General features: G+C 38.9%; 1 protein-coding gene across 1 annotated transcript; it reads right to left on the reverse strand.

Moving 5' to 3' along the window:
* Window positions 1–3,135: 3,135 nt before the first annotated feature.
* On the reverse strand, window positions 3,136–20,969 carry ercc6l2 (excision repair cross-complementation group 6-like 2). Its single transcript, XM_081349010.1, has 18 exons — window positions 20,750–20,969; window positions 19,882–20,290; window positions 19,684–19,794; window positions 17,883–18,076; window positions 16,720–16,881; window positions 15,496–15,703; window positions 15,146–15,403; window positions 14,581–14,700; window positions 13,484–13,555; window positions 11,872–12,017; window positions 11,654–11,749; window positions 11,120–11,219; window positions 10,771–10,923; window positions 10,401–10,472; window positions 8,550–9,273; window positions 7,551–7,705; window positions 6,494–6,666; window positions 3,136–4,172 (listed from the first exon to the last, which is right to left on the reverse strand). The coding sequence occupies exons 2-18, from the start codon at window positions 20,152–20,154 to the stop codon at window positions 3,275–3,277; spliced, it is 3,915 nt and encodes a 1,304-aa protein (XP_081205136.1). The 5' UTR covers window positions 20,155–20,290; window positions 20,750–20,969; the 3' UTR covers window positions 3,136–3,274.
* Between the last annotated feature and the right edge of the window lie 206 nt (window positions 20,970–21,175).

The raw sequence follows: 21,175 nt of genomic DNA on the forward strand, positions 1-21,175 counted from the left end.
AAACATGACTATGAGAATTTCAAAATAATAGACATGAAACATGAACATGAAACAAATCCCAAAACTAAATGTGACAATATTTTTACAAATTAAAATAACTGATTTCTATTTTAATATACACTCACCTAAAGGATTATTAGGAACACCATACTAATACTGTGTTTGACCCCCTTTCGCCTTCAGAACTGCCTTAATTCTACGTGGTATTGATTCAACAAGGTGCTGAATGCATTCTTTAGAAATGTTGGCCCATATTGATAGGATAGCATCTTGCAGTTGATGGAGATTTGTGGGATGCACATCCAGGGCACGAAGCTCCCGTTCCACCACATCCCAAAGATGCTCTTTTGGGTTGAGATCTGGTGACTGTGGGGGCCATTTTAGTACAGTGAACTCATTGTCATGTTCAAGAAACCAATTTGAAATGATTCGAGCTTTGTGACATGGTGCATTATCCTGCTGGAAGTAGCCATCAGAGGATGGGTACATGGTGGTCATAAAGGGATGGACATGGTCAGAAACAATGCTCAGGTAGGCCGTGGCATTTAAACGATGCCCAATTGGCACTAAGGGGCCTAAAGTGTGCCAAGAAAACATCCCCCACACCATTACACCACCACCACCAGCCTGCACAGTGGTAACAAGGCATGATGGATCCATGTTCTCATTCTGTTTACGCCAAATTCTGACTCTACCATCTGAATGTCTCAACAGAAATCGAGACTCATCAGACCAGGCAACATTTTTCCAGTCTTCAGCTGTCCAATTTTGGTGAGCTTGTGCAAATTGTAACCTCTTTTTCCTATTTGTAGTGGAGATGAGTGGTACCCGGTGGGGTCTTCTGCTGTTGTAGCCCATCCGCCTCAAGGTTGTGCGTGTTGTGGCTTCACAAATGCTTTGCTGCATACCTCGGTTGTAACGAGTGGTTATTTCAGTCAAAGTCGCTCTTCTATCAGCTTGAATCAGTCAGCCCATTCTCCTCTGACCTCTAGCATCAACAAGGCATTTTCGCCCACAGGACTGCCGCATACTGGATGTTTTTCCCTTTTCACACCATTCTTTGTAAACCCTAGAAATGGTTGTGCGTGAAAATCCCAGTAACTGAGCAGATTGTGAAATACTCAGTCTGGCACCAACAACCATGCCACGCTCAAAATTGCTTAAATCACCTTTCTTTCCCATTCTGACATTCAGAGTTCAGGAGATTGCACATGTTGCACTGTTTCCACACCCCTAAATGCATTGAAGCAACTGCCATGTGATTGGTTGATTAGATAATTGCATTAATGAGAAATTGAACAGGTGTTCCAAATAATCCTTTAGGTGAGTGTATTTATATAATGTAAAAATGTAATTTATTCCTGTGACGGCAAAGATTCACAGACACCGTCATGGACACCGGCATGGAAACCAGCACCGGCACCGACACACCGACACGGACACGGACACGGACACCCATCACGGACACTGGCACAGACACACCGACAAGGACACGGGCACGGGCACAGACACCGGCATGGATACCGGCACGGGCACGAACACGAGCACAAAGACGGGCACAAACACGGGTACAGGCACGGATACCGGCATGGACACCGACATGGAGACAGACACCAGCACTGGCACGGACACACCGGCATGGACACCAGCATGAACACCGGCACGGACACGAACACTGGCATAGACACCGGCACGGACAAGGAAACCGGCATGGACACACCGACACGACGCCACAATTTTTTTAAATTTAACTTGGTAACATGAGACTCTCATGAACACCGGCATGGACACCGGCACGGACCATCACGGACACCAGTACCGGCACGGACACATGACACTGGCACGGACACACCCACAAGGACACCAGCACGGACACCGGCACGGACACGAACACATCAGCACAGACACCGGCACGGACACACCGACACCGGCACAGACGCTGTGAATGTACATCGCATTGTACAGTATGTTGGGACGGAGGTGCCAGAACTGCAACTGATAGAATACACTGTATAGCACAATACTACGATATTTCTTCAAAAGCAGATCACGGAGACATTTTAATCGTCCACGGTCAAAAGTTGTGATATCACACACCCCTACTTTCAAGTACAAACAACTAAGTTTCCTCCAGTACCTATAGATGATCTTTAGGAATATAAAAACTGAAGACCAGTTTGGAAACTATTTCTTAAGGTATTTTGTAAACAACCATTCGAACAATCGTGGCAAATGTTTCGTGAGGACAATATGCAATCCTTGTTCTACCTCCCAGAAGTTTGGAGGCCGTCTCGAGTGTCCTGTTGTAGCCCCAACTTGTCTTCGTTTGTATTAAAGCATTTAAGAAAAGACCAAGAGTGAAAATCCTACCCGTTCCCTCTTGTTTACTTAAGTGCAACAGCTGAGCGATGTGAGACAACAGCTGCAAGTCACATGTGTCATTTCTCTCGTTGTGCCACCACTAATGCAGTGTGCTGAGGATATGGTACAGGTGCTGAGCTCTGCGACACATGGCAGATGAGATGAAACAAGTAGCAGCGGCCTTAAGCTTCCATGAAAGAGAGACTGAGGCGAGAGAGATTTGTGCCACTTCGTCAAAGCAATTACACCACTTCAAAACTATTTACACCACTTTTTGGTCTGAGGTCCAAGACCACCAACTATTTAAGTCATTTAACTGCCTGAAACCAAATGAGAGGCACAGTTGTGTGGGAGGAAAAAAGAAACAGTTTTGTTGAACATGTTGCACTGTTTCCAATTCTGATATAAATACTGTAAAATATTTAAATTACCAATTAACATTCAACATTTAACTACCCCACATGCTCTGACAACACTTTTATTACCATGTATGAATAAAATTCACATTATTTTAATATTTTAATCTTAACAAGTAGCTACATATTAAAATAAAACCTTCAATTCCTTTTCCAATTTCCAAAATCTGTAACGAAACCACCAGTGAACCATCTTTTGTCAATGTTATTTTATTGTTTTATTCATTTAATACATATGCATTCTTAAAATATGTGCCTTGTGCCTTCTTCAAAACATGAACTTTAATACAATTAAAAAACAAGATAAAATAACAATTAAATAAATTGCCAGTCAATTATACAGTGTACTGAATCCTGAAAAACCAAACTACATTTTTTATATATATATATAAATTAAAAATTTAAAACAAATAAAAACAAATGATCATAAATAAAAAGCCTGTCCTTGCAAAAAAACATAACATTGTAAATAAACGTAAAAAAGAGCAACCTTAAAACTAGTGTTTCCAGAGAAATTTCTCATTTTTTTTCCAAAGTTGCGAGCTTTCGGTTTTCTCATTACTCCTGGACTTTGCAGAGACACTAACGCTGTTACAGATCTTCTCCACCTCAGTCAGATCTGTGAGTTTGTTAATGCTCTCCACATTCCCCTCATTCAAAATGTCCCAGAAGTCCTTTCCTCTACTTTTTGCTCTTTCAGTGCATGTGGATGTTTTCACATCCCTCGATTGGTCTGCGGTTTTCTTCTTTGACTTGAACAAGTCATTCAGGATGGATGTGTCACCTATAAGGTCTGAGATTTTGGAGGAGCTGCTGGTCTGGGTTGAGCTTGATGCACCACAATCATCTGTGGAGATTAAAGGTGACCGTGAAGTGTATTTCTTGCTCTTGAAAGGTTGTGAGGAACTAATAATGTTGGTTTTAGTTTCTTCTACTGGTGCACTGCACCTTTGAGAAAGATGTCCAGAACTTGATGATGGGCATTTGTCTGTGGAGGACATCTTCATTTTGTTGTTTGTGAGGTCCGTACTGCAGTGAACGTGAACCTCAGAGGTTTCTGGTTTACCAATTCTCTTTTTCTTTGATGGTTCTCTTTGATCCTCAACTTCAAGGGTTGGTACCTCAACTTGAGATTTAAGAGGGGAGTTTCGGTGGGCTCTTTTTGAGGTAGTTCTTTGTCTAGCTGTAGAAAGTGGCGGTGAGGTGGTTGGCTTTGGCTCGACGTCGGGTTTAGGAAAGGTCTTTTCGGTGAAGTTCTTGAGTTCAGGGCTCTCCTGGCTGTAGAAGCTTCGCAATCGGCTTAGTCTCTGCTCTGAATCGTTCTTCAGAATGTCTTCTGCAAAGTCTCGCACAGTGTCGAATCCAAAGAACTGAGACATTTCTTCCAACTGCTGTCTGCGAGACAAAATATTATCTTAATGACACAAATCAACTTAACTTAGGCCCTGTTTACATCTGGCATTAAGATGGGATTTGGTCGATCGGATCATAAGTAGACAAGAGAGACAAACCATTTACAACTGGTGTTTTAATCCATCTCTATTTTCCACTTTCAACCACTTCTGTCCTGATTTTTTTTTTAGAGCGGAGGGTCTATGGGCAGGTAAATCTATGGGTTTTTTCAAATCTTTCAATCTACTGGATGAAATAAGCTCACGCAATTTACATATGAACATGACCAGAGATGATGGAAAAACTACGGAGAGCAGCAGCTTTCGTTTGTGATCTGATAACCAGAAGAAATCAGGAATAGTGAGAGAACATTGTGCTTGGTACGTTTTTTGTCCTGGGTCTCCAGCCAACAAAGTTTAAATCCCGTCTGGCTAGCTCACTTCCCATACTATGCATGTATTAGGCCGTAGGTATAGGTTACCGATGTGTAGAAAGGCCAGGTATAGTAAGAGTTGTGTTCCTGTATCTATACAAGCTCTAAATACATAGGAAATCGTATTAATTTAACATGTTATGTGTGTTTGTATTATGTACGCATCTACAGTGGAAATAAATTTAGAGCAGGTGGTATTTTGTGGCTATTCGAAATGCATTCGAACACATGAGTGTTTACACTACAAAAGCAAAAGTCAAATGTGTTTTCTACTACCTTTGGAAGTGGTCGAAAGTGGACAAGCTCAAAATGTTTTAGACCCCGTTTACACCTGTATTTAGCGTCGCCCACTTGTGACCAAAACACTTCTTAATACCAGGAGTAAACAGGGCCTTAGTGACACAACTATATACAAAATGATTTTCAAAGCTTTAAGTGTGTTTTCTTTTATTTTAAGTGTTTTATTTGGCTAAATCATCTGTAGTAAATCATTAGACTATACAGGTCAATGATAAATAAGAAAAGAAAAAAATCTATGTGCCAAGTTCTTAAAGATGTACTCTTTGTATTCACGTTGGTTTCATACGGTTTTAAAAAAACCTGTTTTTGATGATTTGCACCATGTGATATTTTATAACCATATTATAAAAAGGTCAAATTATCTTTTATATTTTAAGAGACACACAGTCATGAGGGTGTGCAGGGTCTTCAATGGGGTCTGCATATATAATTTCCTGTTTTGTTTTGGGATTTTTTTTTTTAGACCACACAACGTAGGACTTGAAATATTTAAATATTAATAAGCAGTTTACTTAAAAAATTGAGTTTATTTTAAATTCTAAGAGATTGTTTTATACTCCATGCATTGCAAAATACAGGCAGGGAGCAAGTTTATGACAGCCTGTATGTTATATCATAAGACCACAGCCCATAAGTTACAGCATAATAAGAACCAGAAGATTTGCTTAATGCTAAAACACGTGACATGAAACACACTCTTAAAGGGATAGTTCAGCCAAAAATGAAAATTCTGTCACCATTTACTCGCCCTCCTGTTGTTGCAAACCTGTATGACTTTCATTCATCTGTGTAACATAAAAGATATTTTGAGATTTTTGGGGGGAAATGGAACATTCTTCCAAATATCTTCATTTGTGTTCTGCAGAAGGATGTCATAAAGATTTGAGGAGTACATAAAGGAGTACATAAATTATGACACTATTTTTATTATTTTTGGGTGAACTATGCCTTTAAGATGAATTAAACAACGAACCCCATTTTAAAACATAAAACAACCCAGAAAATTCAGTGTAAGGGTCTTTAAGGAAAACCGCTTAGTAATTTGAAACTGAAAGAGCTCACAAGCTGCTTGTGGCGTAACTTCTAATGCTTGCCACCCTTTGTGGTTTCAAAGCAAAAACTATCTATGAAGCAAGACCCTTAAGTATGTGTCTGAGTGGAGTTGAATCCCATTAAAGCAATTCATCAAGAAATAGAGAATTTATACACTAGTGTGTGTGTGTGTGTGTTTTCACCATTACATGAGCAAACAGTACATTTGTGAGATTGTACTGAGGAGAAAAGCAGAATAAAGAGGGGGTTTTGATTATGACTTTGGCCAGACTTGGGAAATGGGTGGGTGAGAGGGCTCCGGGGTGGTCTTCCCTCGCTCCTGCGGCCCCAGGGGCCAGGCGGGGGCAGCACACCATAGCTGTGGGGAGAACTGGCACATGGCCCTGCGCTACCAGGAATTTCTTCTCACTGACTTGCTGTTCTAGTGTTTGAGTTTTTAGCCCAATTGACTCAATTATTTGCTTTGTGTGGAGATGACGGCTAGTCAGATCTTGTGCGGGGAGAAAAGCGAGGGATTTGGAGCAGAAAATAGTGTTACCTGCACATGCTACTGGGTGTTTCGCCAACTATGACAGTGACATTGTTCTGGCGGTAAGAGGTTTTGATGGTGTGGGTGACCGGATGCTCCATGTGGGGTCTGCCATTTGATAGCGGTGTCTGACCTCCATCGCCGTGATCTGCGAGTACGGGATCAGATGACTGGGTGGAAGTCTATTACACAATAAATGCAAAGTATGTTAGAATTGGACTTATTTAACAAATCTTTACCCAAAAATCTTGAGTCTTTCCCAAATTATTCTTGGTTGATCACCCAAAAATCCTATCTGGAATTTCAAACTAATTAATTGTTCTAAAGAAAAAATGAAAAGCACGTGCAGGACAAAACATAACCGATACGGATAATCATTATGCTGTGTGCAACAGTGAAAAAATGGTACGTAGTAGATCTGTATCTGCAGTGGATTTATAGCACAAAATGTATCATTTTAAACACCTGAGGACAAACTAGCTGAACTGGCTTTATTTCACAACATAACCAACCAATGCTGTGTCTCATGCGGTGGTTCCTGAACTGCAGAGCTGAATCTCCTGTGCCACGGCTAAAGAAATTATATTTCACATAAATTGTGATTTTCCACACTGAATTTAATGTAATGAGATAAAAACACCATGAAATAACGCGAAAACAATATATCTTTCAGTTAAACTGTCTTGATTCCACTCAGAAATATTCTTTTAATAAATCTTTCACCAAATGAACGCATCGAATTGGAGCAGTTACTGAATCAACATTTGATTCACTCACTAAACACAAGTTTTTATATTCAGTCATTTCTGACAGAAAAAGGTTTGTGTAATTAAGGACTGTGAAATAAATTAGTTGTGTTACTGACCGGTTGTTCAAATGTAGTTCAACATTTTTTTGAATACAAAAATGATTACTAATTTCTATAAAAATAAATCTCTCAAACATTAAAATGTTACCAAGATAGATACTTTTGTTAGTTAGTTGCACTGAAATACCACACACAAAAAAGCGTGGTAACTCCTAGTGAGATCGGTGTGAGGTGCATAAATATAAAACTTGTAGAAACCTCTGATGAATCCAGAATCTGGTTTGCAGGAAGCTGCGAGTGCTTGTTGAGTTCAAACACATCTCGTACAGCAGCACGGCTCAGGCGGTCTTCTGCTCTGCTGGAGCCCACTACCTTCTGATTCGAGTGGGTGTAGCTCACCTGCTGAAGTCCACCTGTCAGAGAAGTCAAAACACTCAAGTAGACTGGAACAAAGAGAATTGGAACAAACTCAAGATGACTTCAATCTTCTCAAAATGTCAAAACTTTTTATTGACTCAGTTCTCTCTATTCATTTCATATACAGAGTCAATAAAAAGTTGACATTTTGAGAAGATTGGTTTCTGAAACACCCAATGGAGAAACCAATCTTCTCAAAATGTCTAAACTTCTTATTGACACTGTGTATGAAATGACTGGACTGAATGTGTAAAACAAACAACAGTCTAACTGCACTATAATGTTATTAACTGTTATTCAGTTATTGTAAATTAATGTAACGTGCACTTCTTATTTATCTTTATTATTTTTATTTGTGTGTGTGTCCTGGTAAACCCTACGTTTATGGGGACAAAATGTCCCCACAAATATGCCAATGTTCAAAAATTTTTGTCTACATGAGGAAAACAGCTTATGATTAAGGGCTAGAATATACAGTTTGTATAGTATAATAATCATTGTGTCTATGGAAAGAAGTCAAATGTCAAAAGAACTTAAATGTTTTTTGTTGTTGTTGTAGTTGTTGGTTAAATCTATTTTTCAATTATTTAATTATATATTCTGTTTGTGATAATTGGCCAGTCAATAAGGTTACACTCTATTTCAAGGTGACAGTTGCATTGTACTTACTCAAAAAAGTTTGGTTTAGTTACTTGTAATTATGCATAATTTACAGTTATTACTATAGTAAGTACATGTAGTAATGTGTAACTACTTCACCTTAAAATAAAGTGTTACCATCAATAAAGATACTGAATATAAAAGATTATTTTAAATCCAGGTAAATAGTCCAAGTTATACCTAACAATGAGTCCAGAGTTCCGGTGTTTCCTTCATCTCTGGATTGGGTTTTGTTAGAGCCTAATGTGTTTCGGCTCTTTATGCCCAAAGACATTTGTGTAGTGTTGTCCTTCCCAGAAGACCATCTGTGAGTTGACTTATTCTCCTGAGGAGAAGGACCCTTCATACATCTCACTTCATCTTCTGATGAAGAAAAACTTTCAATATCAACTTCAGATCTTTTATCTGCAAACTTCACCCTTTTGTGAACATGATTCTTGCCACCAGTTGTGCTGTCTTTGTTGTGTTTGTGTGATCTTGGTGGAAGGAGCTCAAGGTCTGCTGACACTTCTGATATTCTCTGCGGTTTACCATCAGTGACTCCCTCAATCCCTTCATCGGATTCAATGGACAGATCCAGTGTCTTAGATGCTTGTCCCTTAATCGTGGTGGGTTTTGCATAGTTATCCTCGTCCTGACTCTGACTACTAAAGTCCTCTTCACTGTCCGTCTCCTGCAACCCTCTCTGAGTCATTTGTCTCTGGAGAACACTATACAGGCCCATATTGCCAATACAGGAAGTTCCAGCTCCTGTCTGCTCTCCTGTGTGTGTTTCTGAGCGCCTGGAGCAGCAGGGATCTTCATCTTCACTTGCACTGCTGAAGTCCAACACCCCAGCGGTTTTAAGCCCAGAGCCTGCTGATCCACCGGTCTGCTCAGTAGCAGCATCCGCTGACCGGGGATCCTGAGGTAAATCAAGATGATTCATTAGTTTTATGCAGAAGATGTTTTGTTTTGTTTTTTAACTATCAACATTGCTTTGATTATTTGCGTAAAAATATGAAAATTAAGGACACAAACGATTTAGTAAGTTCTTCAAACAGGTGTTATAGTTGTATTTTTGCTTTGAAGGTTTTGATTATTTTTATCTGGAAATTTTGTTCTATTTTATGTTGTGTGTGTCTCTCTCTCTCTCTATAATATTCACAATATGCCAATATAAAACAATTGCTTTCTGCTATTGCTATTAAACAATAGAAATGCTGAATCTCTAAACAATGATAAATTCAAATTTTGAAGTACAATCAACTTGGATGTTTAAGTCATTTCAACTTAAATTATATTAAACTGACTTTAAACGAAATTTGTTGCATCTTGTATAACATAAAAAAGTTGAAAATTGCTTAACTTATTTTGATGAGTTAGGCAATGTAAAAGCATGTTGTCATAGCTCATTGATCATATATATATATATATATATATATATTTTTTACAGTGTAATGATCTAAACTGAATGTGATAAAATAATGACAAAATAAAATAATGGCTGTCAAATAATGACAAGAAAATAAGCAAACAAAACTTTCTACTGTTTTGTCTTTACTAATACAACTGCAATGCTTAAAAAAACAGACCTCTGCTCTCAACCAAGGAAGCGTCATCCTTTACATAAATGTATATTTCACACCAATTTATATTGAAACGTCTATAACAGTTTCTTAATGGATAACATATAAAACACATAACATACAACTTTACCACACTTTAATGATAGCGACATCCAGTTTTTAGCAAAACATTGATTTTAACAAGCCGAGGCGTTGCAGTCAGTGCCCATCCTCTTCAGAAAATCAATGTGTGAGGTTCTTTCCAGAAGAACAATTAGATAAGGCCTCTGCTGAGTAAATAAATGTGGTATAGATAGTATGTTTCTGTGTGGTCTTCACCACTGGGCTTCAGAAGGGGTTGATTACGACCATGTGTTCGCCCGTCATGCCGTGGGAACAGATAAATGATGGGAAAGAAGAGGGGAGGGATGGGTGGGAAAGAGAAACGTTTGAGTCACGGGTCTGTGACAGGGTGGGTACTCACTGGCTCCTCCATCCTCTCGTCCAGAGCTTGAGTTCTGGCCGTCATGATTCCCACCTCCACTTGGCCCTCCCTCTGTAAGCCAAACATGCGATTCCCATCATGTCAATGAGAAGGAATTCATTTCATATAAACAGTTCATTAAAGGCATGTCATTAGGGATATGTATGATCAGCTGGGCCCTTACAGACAGTAAAACTCTGTAGATAGTTTCCACATGCTCGTCAGAACCTCTGCATTACAAGTTCATGATGTGCCCTAAAAATCTAAATTAATTTCACAAGACTAGGGCTGGAAAACTGAACAATATAACATATATAAAATATATCTATATAGACGCTGGGTTTGGATGCGGATTTTGGACGTTTTTTACCTCCAGGATGCGATGGGTAAGACAGGTGCCATCAGTCTGCAGGCGGAAAAGGTTTCGGGTACCAAACAGCTCCCCTGCCTTGCTGTCAGTACCCTGAACCGCCTCAAAGTAGCGTCTAGCATTCTCCTGGCCAATCACTGACAACTGAAGTTGCTGTCAAGCAAAAAAGGAGAGAAAAACAAACAGGTCTCAATAAATTGTACATAATTTTAGTGTATTCATATGTATTAGGTGTAATGATGAGGGAGCTAAAACTAAAAATGCTCACAACAGCAAATTACTGTTAAACTGTATAGGAATGATATCTTCATACACCTTTGCTGAAATGTACATTTTTTTATCAACACACCTGTTTGTAAATTTGGCGCAAGTATATGATCTCCTCTACCGTTCCTAAAGAGATGAGTCTAAAAACCGTCACATCCCTGCACTGGCCAATACGATACGCCCTGTAAATTGAGTCTTATTGGGACCTTGATAAATTCCATACAACCTGCAAATGTAAACTACCGTTCAAAAGTTTGGGGTCAGTAAGATTTTTTTCATCCAGAAAAAAAAAAAGTAGTCTTTTGAAAGTAGTCTCTTATACTCATTATACAATAAAAAAAAATACAGTAAAACAGTAATATTGTGAATTATTATTACAATTACATTTTTTTTTATGCATTTTATTTCTATTTAATCTTGTGATGATTAAACTGAATATTCAGCAGCCATTACTCCAGTCTTCAGTGTCACATGATCCTTCAGAAATCATTCTAATATGCTGATTTGCAGACTAAAAGTATAAAAAAAGCACTGAAGAATTTTTAAATGTTTGTCAATATTTAATACTCAAATGCAAATACCTAATTATATGAATATTTCCTTTTTATTTGCGCACCTGTCAATAGCCTGGAGATCATTGGCAGGATTCCATGTTGGATCAAACAAAACGACAACATTCGCTCCGATGAAGTTTAGGCCAAGCCCACCCGCCCTACAGAAGAAGCATGAAGATCAAAATCATTGTAAATCAGACTGTCATGTTGTCAAAGATTTTGGGAGATCTTGTAAATAACAGGCATAACGAAACATAATAGCTTTTGGGGCCACACTCACAAAGTAGACACCAGACACAGGTTGACATCTCGAGAGCTGTTGAACTCTCTCACTATCTTAACTCGGTCCTTAGACTTGGTGTTTCCATCCAGTCTGTGGTACTCCAGACCCTCGGCCATACAATAGCTTTCCAGAACATCTAACAGCTGTGAAAGAACGTATAAAGAAAGGTTTGTATAACCTGATTTATATTTAATCAAATTAGGACTGTCAATCAATTAAAATTAATTGCAATTCTATATTTTAAAAAACGTTTCACAATTATATATAAATTATATACACTGATGAGCCAAAACATTATGACCAGTCAGAGGTAAAGCGAATATCTTTGATCACCCACTAACAAGGCCACATATTAAAGTCTGGGTAGATTAGATGGTAAGCAAACAATCAGTTCTTGTAATAAGGAATTAAGATCTAAGCAACTTTGACAAGGGACAAATTGCAATGGCAAGGCGAAAAGGTCAGAGTTTCGCTGAAATGGCACAACTGTTGCCCCCGGTCTCACCAGCAGTGGTGAGAATTTACCAACAGTGGTCCAAGAGGGACAAACTGGCAACAGGGTGTTGGGCTCCCAAGGCTCATCGATGGACAAGAGCAACAAAGGCTATACCATCTGGTCCAAGCCAACAGAAGGTGTACTGTGGCACAAGTCACACAAAATTTTATTATGGTTATGGGAGGAATGTGTTACAACACACAGTGCATCTCACTCTAAATGGCTGCAGACCAGCCAGAGTGCTTATGAAGACCCCTGCCCACCGTCAAAAGCACCTATAATGGGTGTTCAGTGGAAGAAGGTCGCCTAGTCTGTTGAGTCCCATTTTCTTTTACATCATGTGGGATGGCCTTGTACATGTGTGCCGTTTACCTGGGGAAGTGATGGCACTGGGATGCAGTGTGGGACGACGACAAGCCGAGGAAGGGAGTGTGATGCTATGAGCAATGTTCTGCTGGGAAACCCTGTGTCCGGCCATTCATGTGGACATAAATTTGACACGTGCTACCTACTGTACCTAAACATTATTGCAGACCAGTTGCACCCCTTCATAACAATGGTGTTCCCTAGTGGAAGTGGCCTCTTTCAGGTCAATGGTTTGAGGACCATGATGAAGAGTTCAAGGTGTTGCTCTGGTCTCCTCGCAACCTACAGGACTTAAAGGATCTGCTACTAACGTCTTGGTGCCAGATACACAGGACACTTTCAGGGGTCTTGCAGATTATATATACTGTATATGATTTTGCCAAGTAAGACATGTTCCTGAATCTAAATAATTTGTTGATCCTGGAACAACATTCCTGTCCGAAAATGTAGTCCTAACCCTTTCCCTACCCCTAAACCTAACCCTACCCATAAGTTATCCCTAAAATCAGAGGGAAATGATGTGAATAACACTGATGTAGAAGCACCTAACCCTGGTTGTAATCCTAATCTTGATATAAACTGTAAACTTCACTCTCAGATATGATCGGTTGATTAGAATGTTGGTCCAGAATGATCCAGGAACATGTTGCACTTGGTGAAATCACGTTCACCATATAGTTTATATACATTTTTAATATACAAAAAAAAATCGTAAATAGCATAGCAAACTTTTTATAACCACCTCACCTTGGTGGAAAGAGAGAAGAGTAGAACTTTGTCTTTCTTCGCGATAAAGTGATTTAGCAGCTTTTGCAGAACCTGAAACAGGAAGAAAAACAGGACACGCTTTTCAAAATGATGATGGGAGCAAAGACAATCTTGCTTATCATAACACGTGAAAACACACAAAGTTTTTCATTTAAATTGTAATGAGAAATAACACGTCAGTCAGTGGCCACTGGGTAGAGATTAACAGAGCAGGCTGTGTCTTTTCATTCTATTGCTGATGTTTCAGAAACCAGCGGCCATTCTTGTGAGGATGCCAGTAACTCAGCATCTGCCAATAACAGCACCCTCAAGATGCTCCGGCTAACGGGAGGGGGAAACCTTTGAAAGGAAGGCCTGAAGAAATGTTAAATACTGTCCTTGTTATTTCTCAAGGAAGTGTATCCACAGCCTCAGATGGAAGACAGCTCAGGGCCAGTGCTAGCCACAAGAGGGTTTATTAATCTCCATATTGCCAGTGAAAAATCCAGAACGGACTGGAAATGAAGATTTCTTGGCGAAGCAAATTTTCTATGCTGTCCGTTTGATAATGTGGGCACCCCAGATTCTAATAACTGTAATATGCAACTAAACATACTTTTACACTCTGGGCTCAACAATGAGAATGAGATATATTTATCTTGTACATTATTTTTTATGTCCTGCAAAATTAAAACAATGTATTCAATATTGCTGTTGAAAATTCTGCTGATGTGTCACAAAGATAATGTGTTGAAAACGGCAAACCAATTCATTTGCAGGCCAGCAAAAGTGTGTTTATGAATTATAGTTACATTATAATTATGTAATTTTCGGAATTTTGTAAAGAAAAAATTATTAATAATAAACAAAGAAAAATTTACATTGAATCAAATCTGAATATATTCTAGCAAAAATAAAATCGCATTGTTAAAAATAAAAATGTATCATTCCCTTTGTGGTGGATCCAATGAAAATGTTGGATGGGCAAGTAAATATTTGAAATGACAAAAAGCCCTAACAGTACTCCAATCTAATATACAATTATTGTGTGAAATAACTCCAAATCTGGTTCTTGATCATTAGGAAAAATTCCTCACCTTCATTTTTCCACTGTACATGGGGTCAGACATTGCTTCAAATGCTGCTTGTTTGCACCTCTCTGTGAAATCTGGAAATTTTTTAAAAACTTGCTCGCAAATGGCTGTCACATATTTTTCCTGTGGTTGGAAAAATTGCAAAAATATTTACAGAAAGATAAAGGATGATGATAAACACAATCTGTTCTTGATGGACCGAGTCCATTTGAGCCATTCAATCAAACCTCAAATCTGTTTGAACAGGCCAGTTGTACTGATATACACTGATAATAATAAGAAATGTTTCATGAGCAGCAAATCAGCATATTAGAATGATTTCTGAAGGATCACATGACACTGAAGACTGGAGTAATGGCTGCTGAAAATTCAGCATTGCCATCACGGGAATAAATTACATTTTAAAATATATTAAAATAGAAAACAGTTATTTTGAATTGTGATAATATTTCACATTATTATTATTTTACTGTTTTTCAAAAACACAAATCTTACAGACCCCAAACTTTTGAACGATAGTGTATCTGACAACAATCCCTCACTATTCCCACTACACCCAATTACTAACCTGTTTTTTGCTGGTTCCTTCTTTGGACTGCAGTAGTGCAACATGATTTGCGACTTTTCTCAGTATAGCCAGATAACTGAAGTACAGGTTTCTGACCGGCACACCGTCTGCGTTCAGTTTGTAGCAGCACTTCTTCCGTGGACGGCCACTGCCACAGTGACACTTTCCTGAGCTCTGCAACAGCAGGTTCACATCGTCTGTGTCCAGCACTGCTCGGTACACCGTCCGCTGGAAGTCTGTGAGTGAGCAATAGACAACCTGGAGAGGGACAAGACCAGAGTGCAGATCAGAGCATGTACTATGAGATATCATATTAAATCAGTTGTTTTCTTTGACTTGAACTAACTCACTCGATCATCTTTCTTAGGTAGCTGGTCACTGATAAGGGCCTTTGTTCTCCTGAGGAACCAGTGTGAGAGTTTTTTGGCAAGTTCCTGAACTGCTTTACGGCCCTCTGCTAGAGCTCTTTTTGTCACAGTGTGCTTCTGCCCCTGCTCAATGGGGTCCGAAAACCTGTTTTTGAAACCTGCCAGAGGACCCAGGCATCCAGGAATGGCCCTATGACACGAAAGTGTTTTAAAGGACAAGTTCGGTATTTTACACTTAAAGCCCTGTTTACAGATCGTTTCTGATGAAATAGAACAGTTAAGATTAAAATTTGGACACATGCTGCTGTCCCGAGAATTTTAGGTTTCTTTCGCTTTCCCCAAAACCTCTAGAATGGGTGTATAGGTGCACTGGAACACTCCTTCATAAAACGCATTAAACTTTCGTTTACAAAGACGTGAAACTCACCGAGTGGTCAGGGGTGTTCACTGATATGCTCACACAAAAATCGCTGCAAAATATGCTTTCCAACAGGTTTTATCGTAGTTTTTGTCCAACTCCATTGACTTGTATTGAATGTGCTGTGTGAGGTACGGTATTACTCCGCCGCTTCTTCTTCTGCTTCTTCTGTGTATTCAATGAAATGCCAGCGGTTTGCTTGTAATTGGCAAAGGTGCATTATCGCCACCAACTGGGCTGGAGTGTCTATTATTCAAGCTCTCAACAGAAGAATCTACGGGTGTGAGACATTTGGAAAAATAGATCCACAGTTTTACAACGAATGGTAAAACACCTGTTGGAAAGCATCTTTTACAGCGATTTTTGTGTGAGCATATCAGTGAACACCCCTGACCACTCGGTGAGTTTCAGGTCTTTGTAAACCAAAGTTTAATGCGTTTTATGAAGGAGTGTTCAAGTGCACCTATACACCCATTCTAGAGGTTTTGGGGAAAGCGAAAAAAACCTAAAATTCTCGGGACAGCAGCATGTGTCCAAATTTTAATCTTAACCGTTCTATTTCATCAGAAACGATCTGTAAACAGGGCTTTAAGTGTAAAATACCGAACTTACCCTTTAAACAAATGAATGGAGAAATTATCATTATCATGAGTATAGTATAATGGCACAAAAATATACAACTTATGTTCCAAACCCCAGTAAACGGTCTACAAAAGCATCCAAAGTCAAAATGGAGCTCAAGTACCTCAATCAGGGTTAAAATCAGTGGTGCTTTCTGAGAGTCTCACCAGTCCATAACACACCACAGCTCCTCAAGGTTGTTCTGAAGAACGGTTCCTGTCAGTCCAACCCTCACTTTACATCTCATCTCCTTCATGGCCTGAGTGATCTGGGACCTGTGGTTCTTTATTTTGTGAGCTTCATCAACGATAACGGCAGCCCAATCAATACTGTACAAAATCAAACATTACATTTTGTAGTGTGAAAAAGATGAGTCATCATCATTAATTGAATTTAATCACAAAGAAAAGCAGAAAAAGAAATATGTTGAAAACTACACTGACCACTTAACTTTGTACAATGAATGTTTAAATATGAAAGAAAATAAACATTTTGACCAGTAAATATTTTGAAATCTACTCAATATAAATGAATACCATGCAAAAGTTTCGGGACAGTAAGATTCTTTCTTTTTTTTCTTTCTTTTTTTTTTTCTGAAATTAATCTTTGATTTGGCAAGGACGTATTAAAGTGATCCAAAGTGACAGTAAAATGTTAAAAAATATTTCTATACTGTAAATGCTGTTCTTTAGAACTTTCCATTCATCAAAGAATCCTGAAAAAATGTATCATGTTTTCACAAAAATATTAAGCTGCACAAGTTTCTTCAACGTTGATACATTGATAATAATAAGAAATGTTTTTTGAGCACCAAATAAGCATATTAGAATGATTTCCGGAGGATCATGTGACACTGAAGACTGGAGTAATGATGCTGAAAATTCAGCTTTGCCATCCCAGGAATAAATGACATTTTAAAATATATTCAAATAGAAAACAATTATTTTAAATTGTAATAGTATTTTACAATATTACTGTTTTTACTGTACTTTTGTATCAATACACCCTTGATGAGCATAAGAAAACATTTTCAAAGAAATCGGTAACACTTTATTTTATGTCAGTTACATAAGTTGCATGTAGTTACTATAGTAATAACTATAAATTATAAAGAATTACAAGCAACTAACCCTAAACCAAACTAAACCCAAATCCTAACCCTATAGTAAGTACATGTAGTTACTTAATATTACTCAGTACTTAAATGTATAATTACAGTTTAACAAAGACACCTTAAAATAAAGTGTAACCAAAAGATCTTACCGACCCCAAACTTTTGAACAGTTAAGTATACATATAAAACAAACTTAACTCAGTATGAACAATATACCTGTTAAACTGGTCCAAACAGAGTCTGAGGGTTTCATAAGTAGTAAGAGCAATCTCACATCTTCCTCTCTGCACACGCGCCAGTTCTTCATCCTTCCTGACACCGTGCACGACCACAACTCTAAAATGACCCCAAGTGTCTAACTCATCTTTCCAGTTGTAGAGGACAGAGAGCGGAGCCACAATGAGGAAAACCTGAACAGAGTCAAACAAACAAAACATAGCCTACTACTAAAGGGCTTTTAATGCAGTATTACACAAGAACCTTCTGTCAGGGTTCTGTCACTTCAGTCTAGTCTATTTCTTGGTTTTGTGACAGAGCCCTGACACTCCTGTGCTTTCACGTCATGTTTTGTCTTGTGCTGTGTAGCAGGCAGCATTTGTTTACACTAGCTGTGTGCTTTCATGTTGTCATGTTTTGTGTGAACACGTGGCTTATGAGTGTTCTCATTGGCTGCGTGTTCATGTCTCGTTTTGTGTTATCACATGGCTTGTGATTTGTTTTACTGGCCATGTGCTTGTGTTTTAATCATGTTTGGTGTGAGCACATGGCTTGTCATGTGTTTCGTTTGTCTAACCCTTGTTACCTGATTATTGATTCATTTGCCCTACCTGTCCTCGCTCGTTACCTGCTTTGTTTGCTCTCCCCATTTATTCTCCTTGTGTTTGCAGTCCTGTGCCGGTTCGTCGTCTAAGGTACCCTCATGTTTCCTGTTCCTGCCAAGTCCAGGGGCCGGTTTCACAAAGATAGACTTTGACTATGGCTTAGATATAGTAGATAGTCAGACTTCAGATAGACATCTAAATCAGACCGTTGCACAAAGCACTTAAGACTCTGACTATCTTAAGTAGGACTACACTGCAATGCATTCTGGGTAAAATAAGACACTTTTCAAAACAAAAAACATGGCGGATCGAGTAAGTGCATTCAACCACTCGGTGCAGTTTACCCCAGTGGGAAATATGTGTTTGTTGGAGGAGTATAAATGACGGAGTATGTTTTTATGTTTCCACTGTTCGATCGCGCCCGTGCCTCTCTCTCTCTGACACACACACACACACACATTCAAGCATTACAATCTTGACATCGCAGACTGTTATTATGCAGCATTCACACCAAACGCAAATAGAGCGTCAAATTCTTGTCTATCGCGTCTAGCTCGACGCTTGAACATTTTGAATCCATTCGCGCGTCCAAGGCGAATAGGACGCGCGTATAAAGCGAGCATTTGAAGCGAAATAGACGGGCGTTCAGAGCTATGACTCCACTATGGCTCTACTACCCCCTGTTGCGTCCACTGTTTAGACTATGAAAGGGAGCGCGTCGATCGTTGCTCGCGTTGACTATGTAACGGCCCTAACAGTTACAAGGACATTTTACTTGGGAATGTAGAGGTAGAAACAAGAAGAAATGTTTAAATTATGAGCCATTTTCCCTTTTCTTTTGGCAGTTTGTAATGTAACTGATTGTTACTGCTGGTTGCCAAGGGTCTTAGAGTCTTAGACCTAAGTTAGCCTGGGGGTAAGGTGTCTAATTTTTTTGGTCTAAATTAAGTCAGTCTTTATTTTTGTGAAACAGTCTAACTTGCAATAGACTAGTCTATGAGCTAATTTTAGACTTGTCTAACACTATAGACCGGTCTAAAATAGCTTTGTGAAACCGGCCCCAGGTCTTGTAAAGTCTTGCTGCCTGTCTTGTTTCCCCCATGGGGTAGTTTTTGTTTTATTTTATGCTTAATAAAAGCCCATCACTCTGCATTTGAGTCCTCGCTACTTTCATCAACCCAAACCTTGACACTTACCTTCTGAACTTGTTCTGATGGCTTCTGTGACTGCAAAAACTGTGGCCTGTTGTTCTCAACGTCTTTCCATGTACCAGTTTTCTGCAAAACTGCAGCTAGGAAGCCGATGACCTAAGAGAACAAAGGAAAGAGGAAAAATGAGCAGGTCTTACTGGGTTTATTCTATACATTGTAATATGTAGATTTGCGTGGATTTACCTGAACCGTCTTTCCGAGACCCATGTCATCACCCAAGATGCATCCTCTGGATTTGGCATAGTTATGATAGATGAATTGAATGCCCTTTCGCTGATAGTCTCGTAAATATCGATTGATGGTGTATGGAACTTTTAAGTCACTTCCTGGCAGCAGAAATGGCTCAGATGTACCTGGAGGCGTCTGGTTACTGTGAAAAAGAGGCCTCTCGTCCTCAAACTGAGGGCTAGATGTTCTGGCATTCCAGCCCTTTGTAGATGAGTCTTCCTCCTCCATCTCCACCAAGACAGCGTTCACATCAATACAGGTGCTAACTTGATAATGGCTTGTTTAGTTGTGACCGGCTTCTCCTTTGGAGCAGCACAAACGATGAAATCATTATGGTGATCAGATTAGGAGTTGTACGTTTGACCTGCAAAACAGAGGCTGAATAAATCAATTCCATATAAGTCATATTATTTGGATATTGAGAACTTTGCTGAAAGGTTATTGTATGGGGAATAAAGTTGTTTGCTGATCTATACTTTTAGCTTTAGCTTTAAGTTAGATCAGTAAACAATTTTATTCCCCATACAATGAGAGTGAATGGGGACTGAGACTGTCATCCCAACACCTTCTTTTGTGAGGAAAGAGGGAAGAAAGCCATACAGTTTAGGAAGAACATGACATGAGATTCCCCAGAGGAATAATTTATCAGAATTTTTATGTCTTTAACTAAGCTCAGCTGTCTCACTCATTCGTGAAGTCTGACGCGAATTTTGATTAAATATTTATTTGTTTTAATTTAAAAGTATATTTTGCGAGTTGCGATCACTTTAAGTGCTATTCCTTGAGTTCATTCCTTACACAGTGGAAGTCAGTTTAGTCTTACCATCATGAATTCATTTTAGTCTCGATGTAGTCTCTGAGATGATCATGTATTTCTGGTGCCTGTAATGGCTTGACTGTGAGATAAACAGGCTGTTATTCCTCTGCATGTCCAATGAATTTTGATTTCGTTCTCATCAACTTAGCAACATGCTGCATCCAACGTAACAGCGGAGAGATTCGCGTTTATTTACCTATCTGTGTGTTGAGAGCTGCACTTTCCGGACAAGCGCTTAGAGAGAACCCAGAGCCATTGAAATCGAAAGAACCTAAACGAAATGAAATGAAATGAAATGAAATGAAATGAAATGAAATGAAATGAAATGAAATGAAAAACAAAGCCAATAGGCTACTTGTAATAATTTAAAGATTAAATTAGTAAACTCAGATCAATTAGCTCTTAATATTTATACTGTTCATTTTTCTATCT

The sequence above is a fragment of the Scardinius erythrophthalmus genome (assembly GCF_964197995.2).
Source record: "Scardinius erythrophthalmus genome assembly, chromosome: 20".
Lineage (NCBI taxonomy): Eukaryota > Metazoa > Chordata > Actinopteri > Cypriniformes > Leuciscidae > Scardinius > Scardinius erythrophthalmus.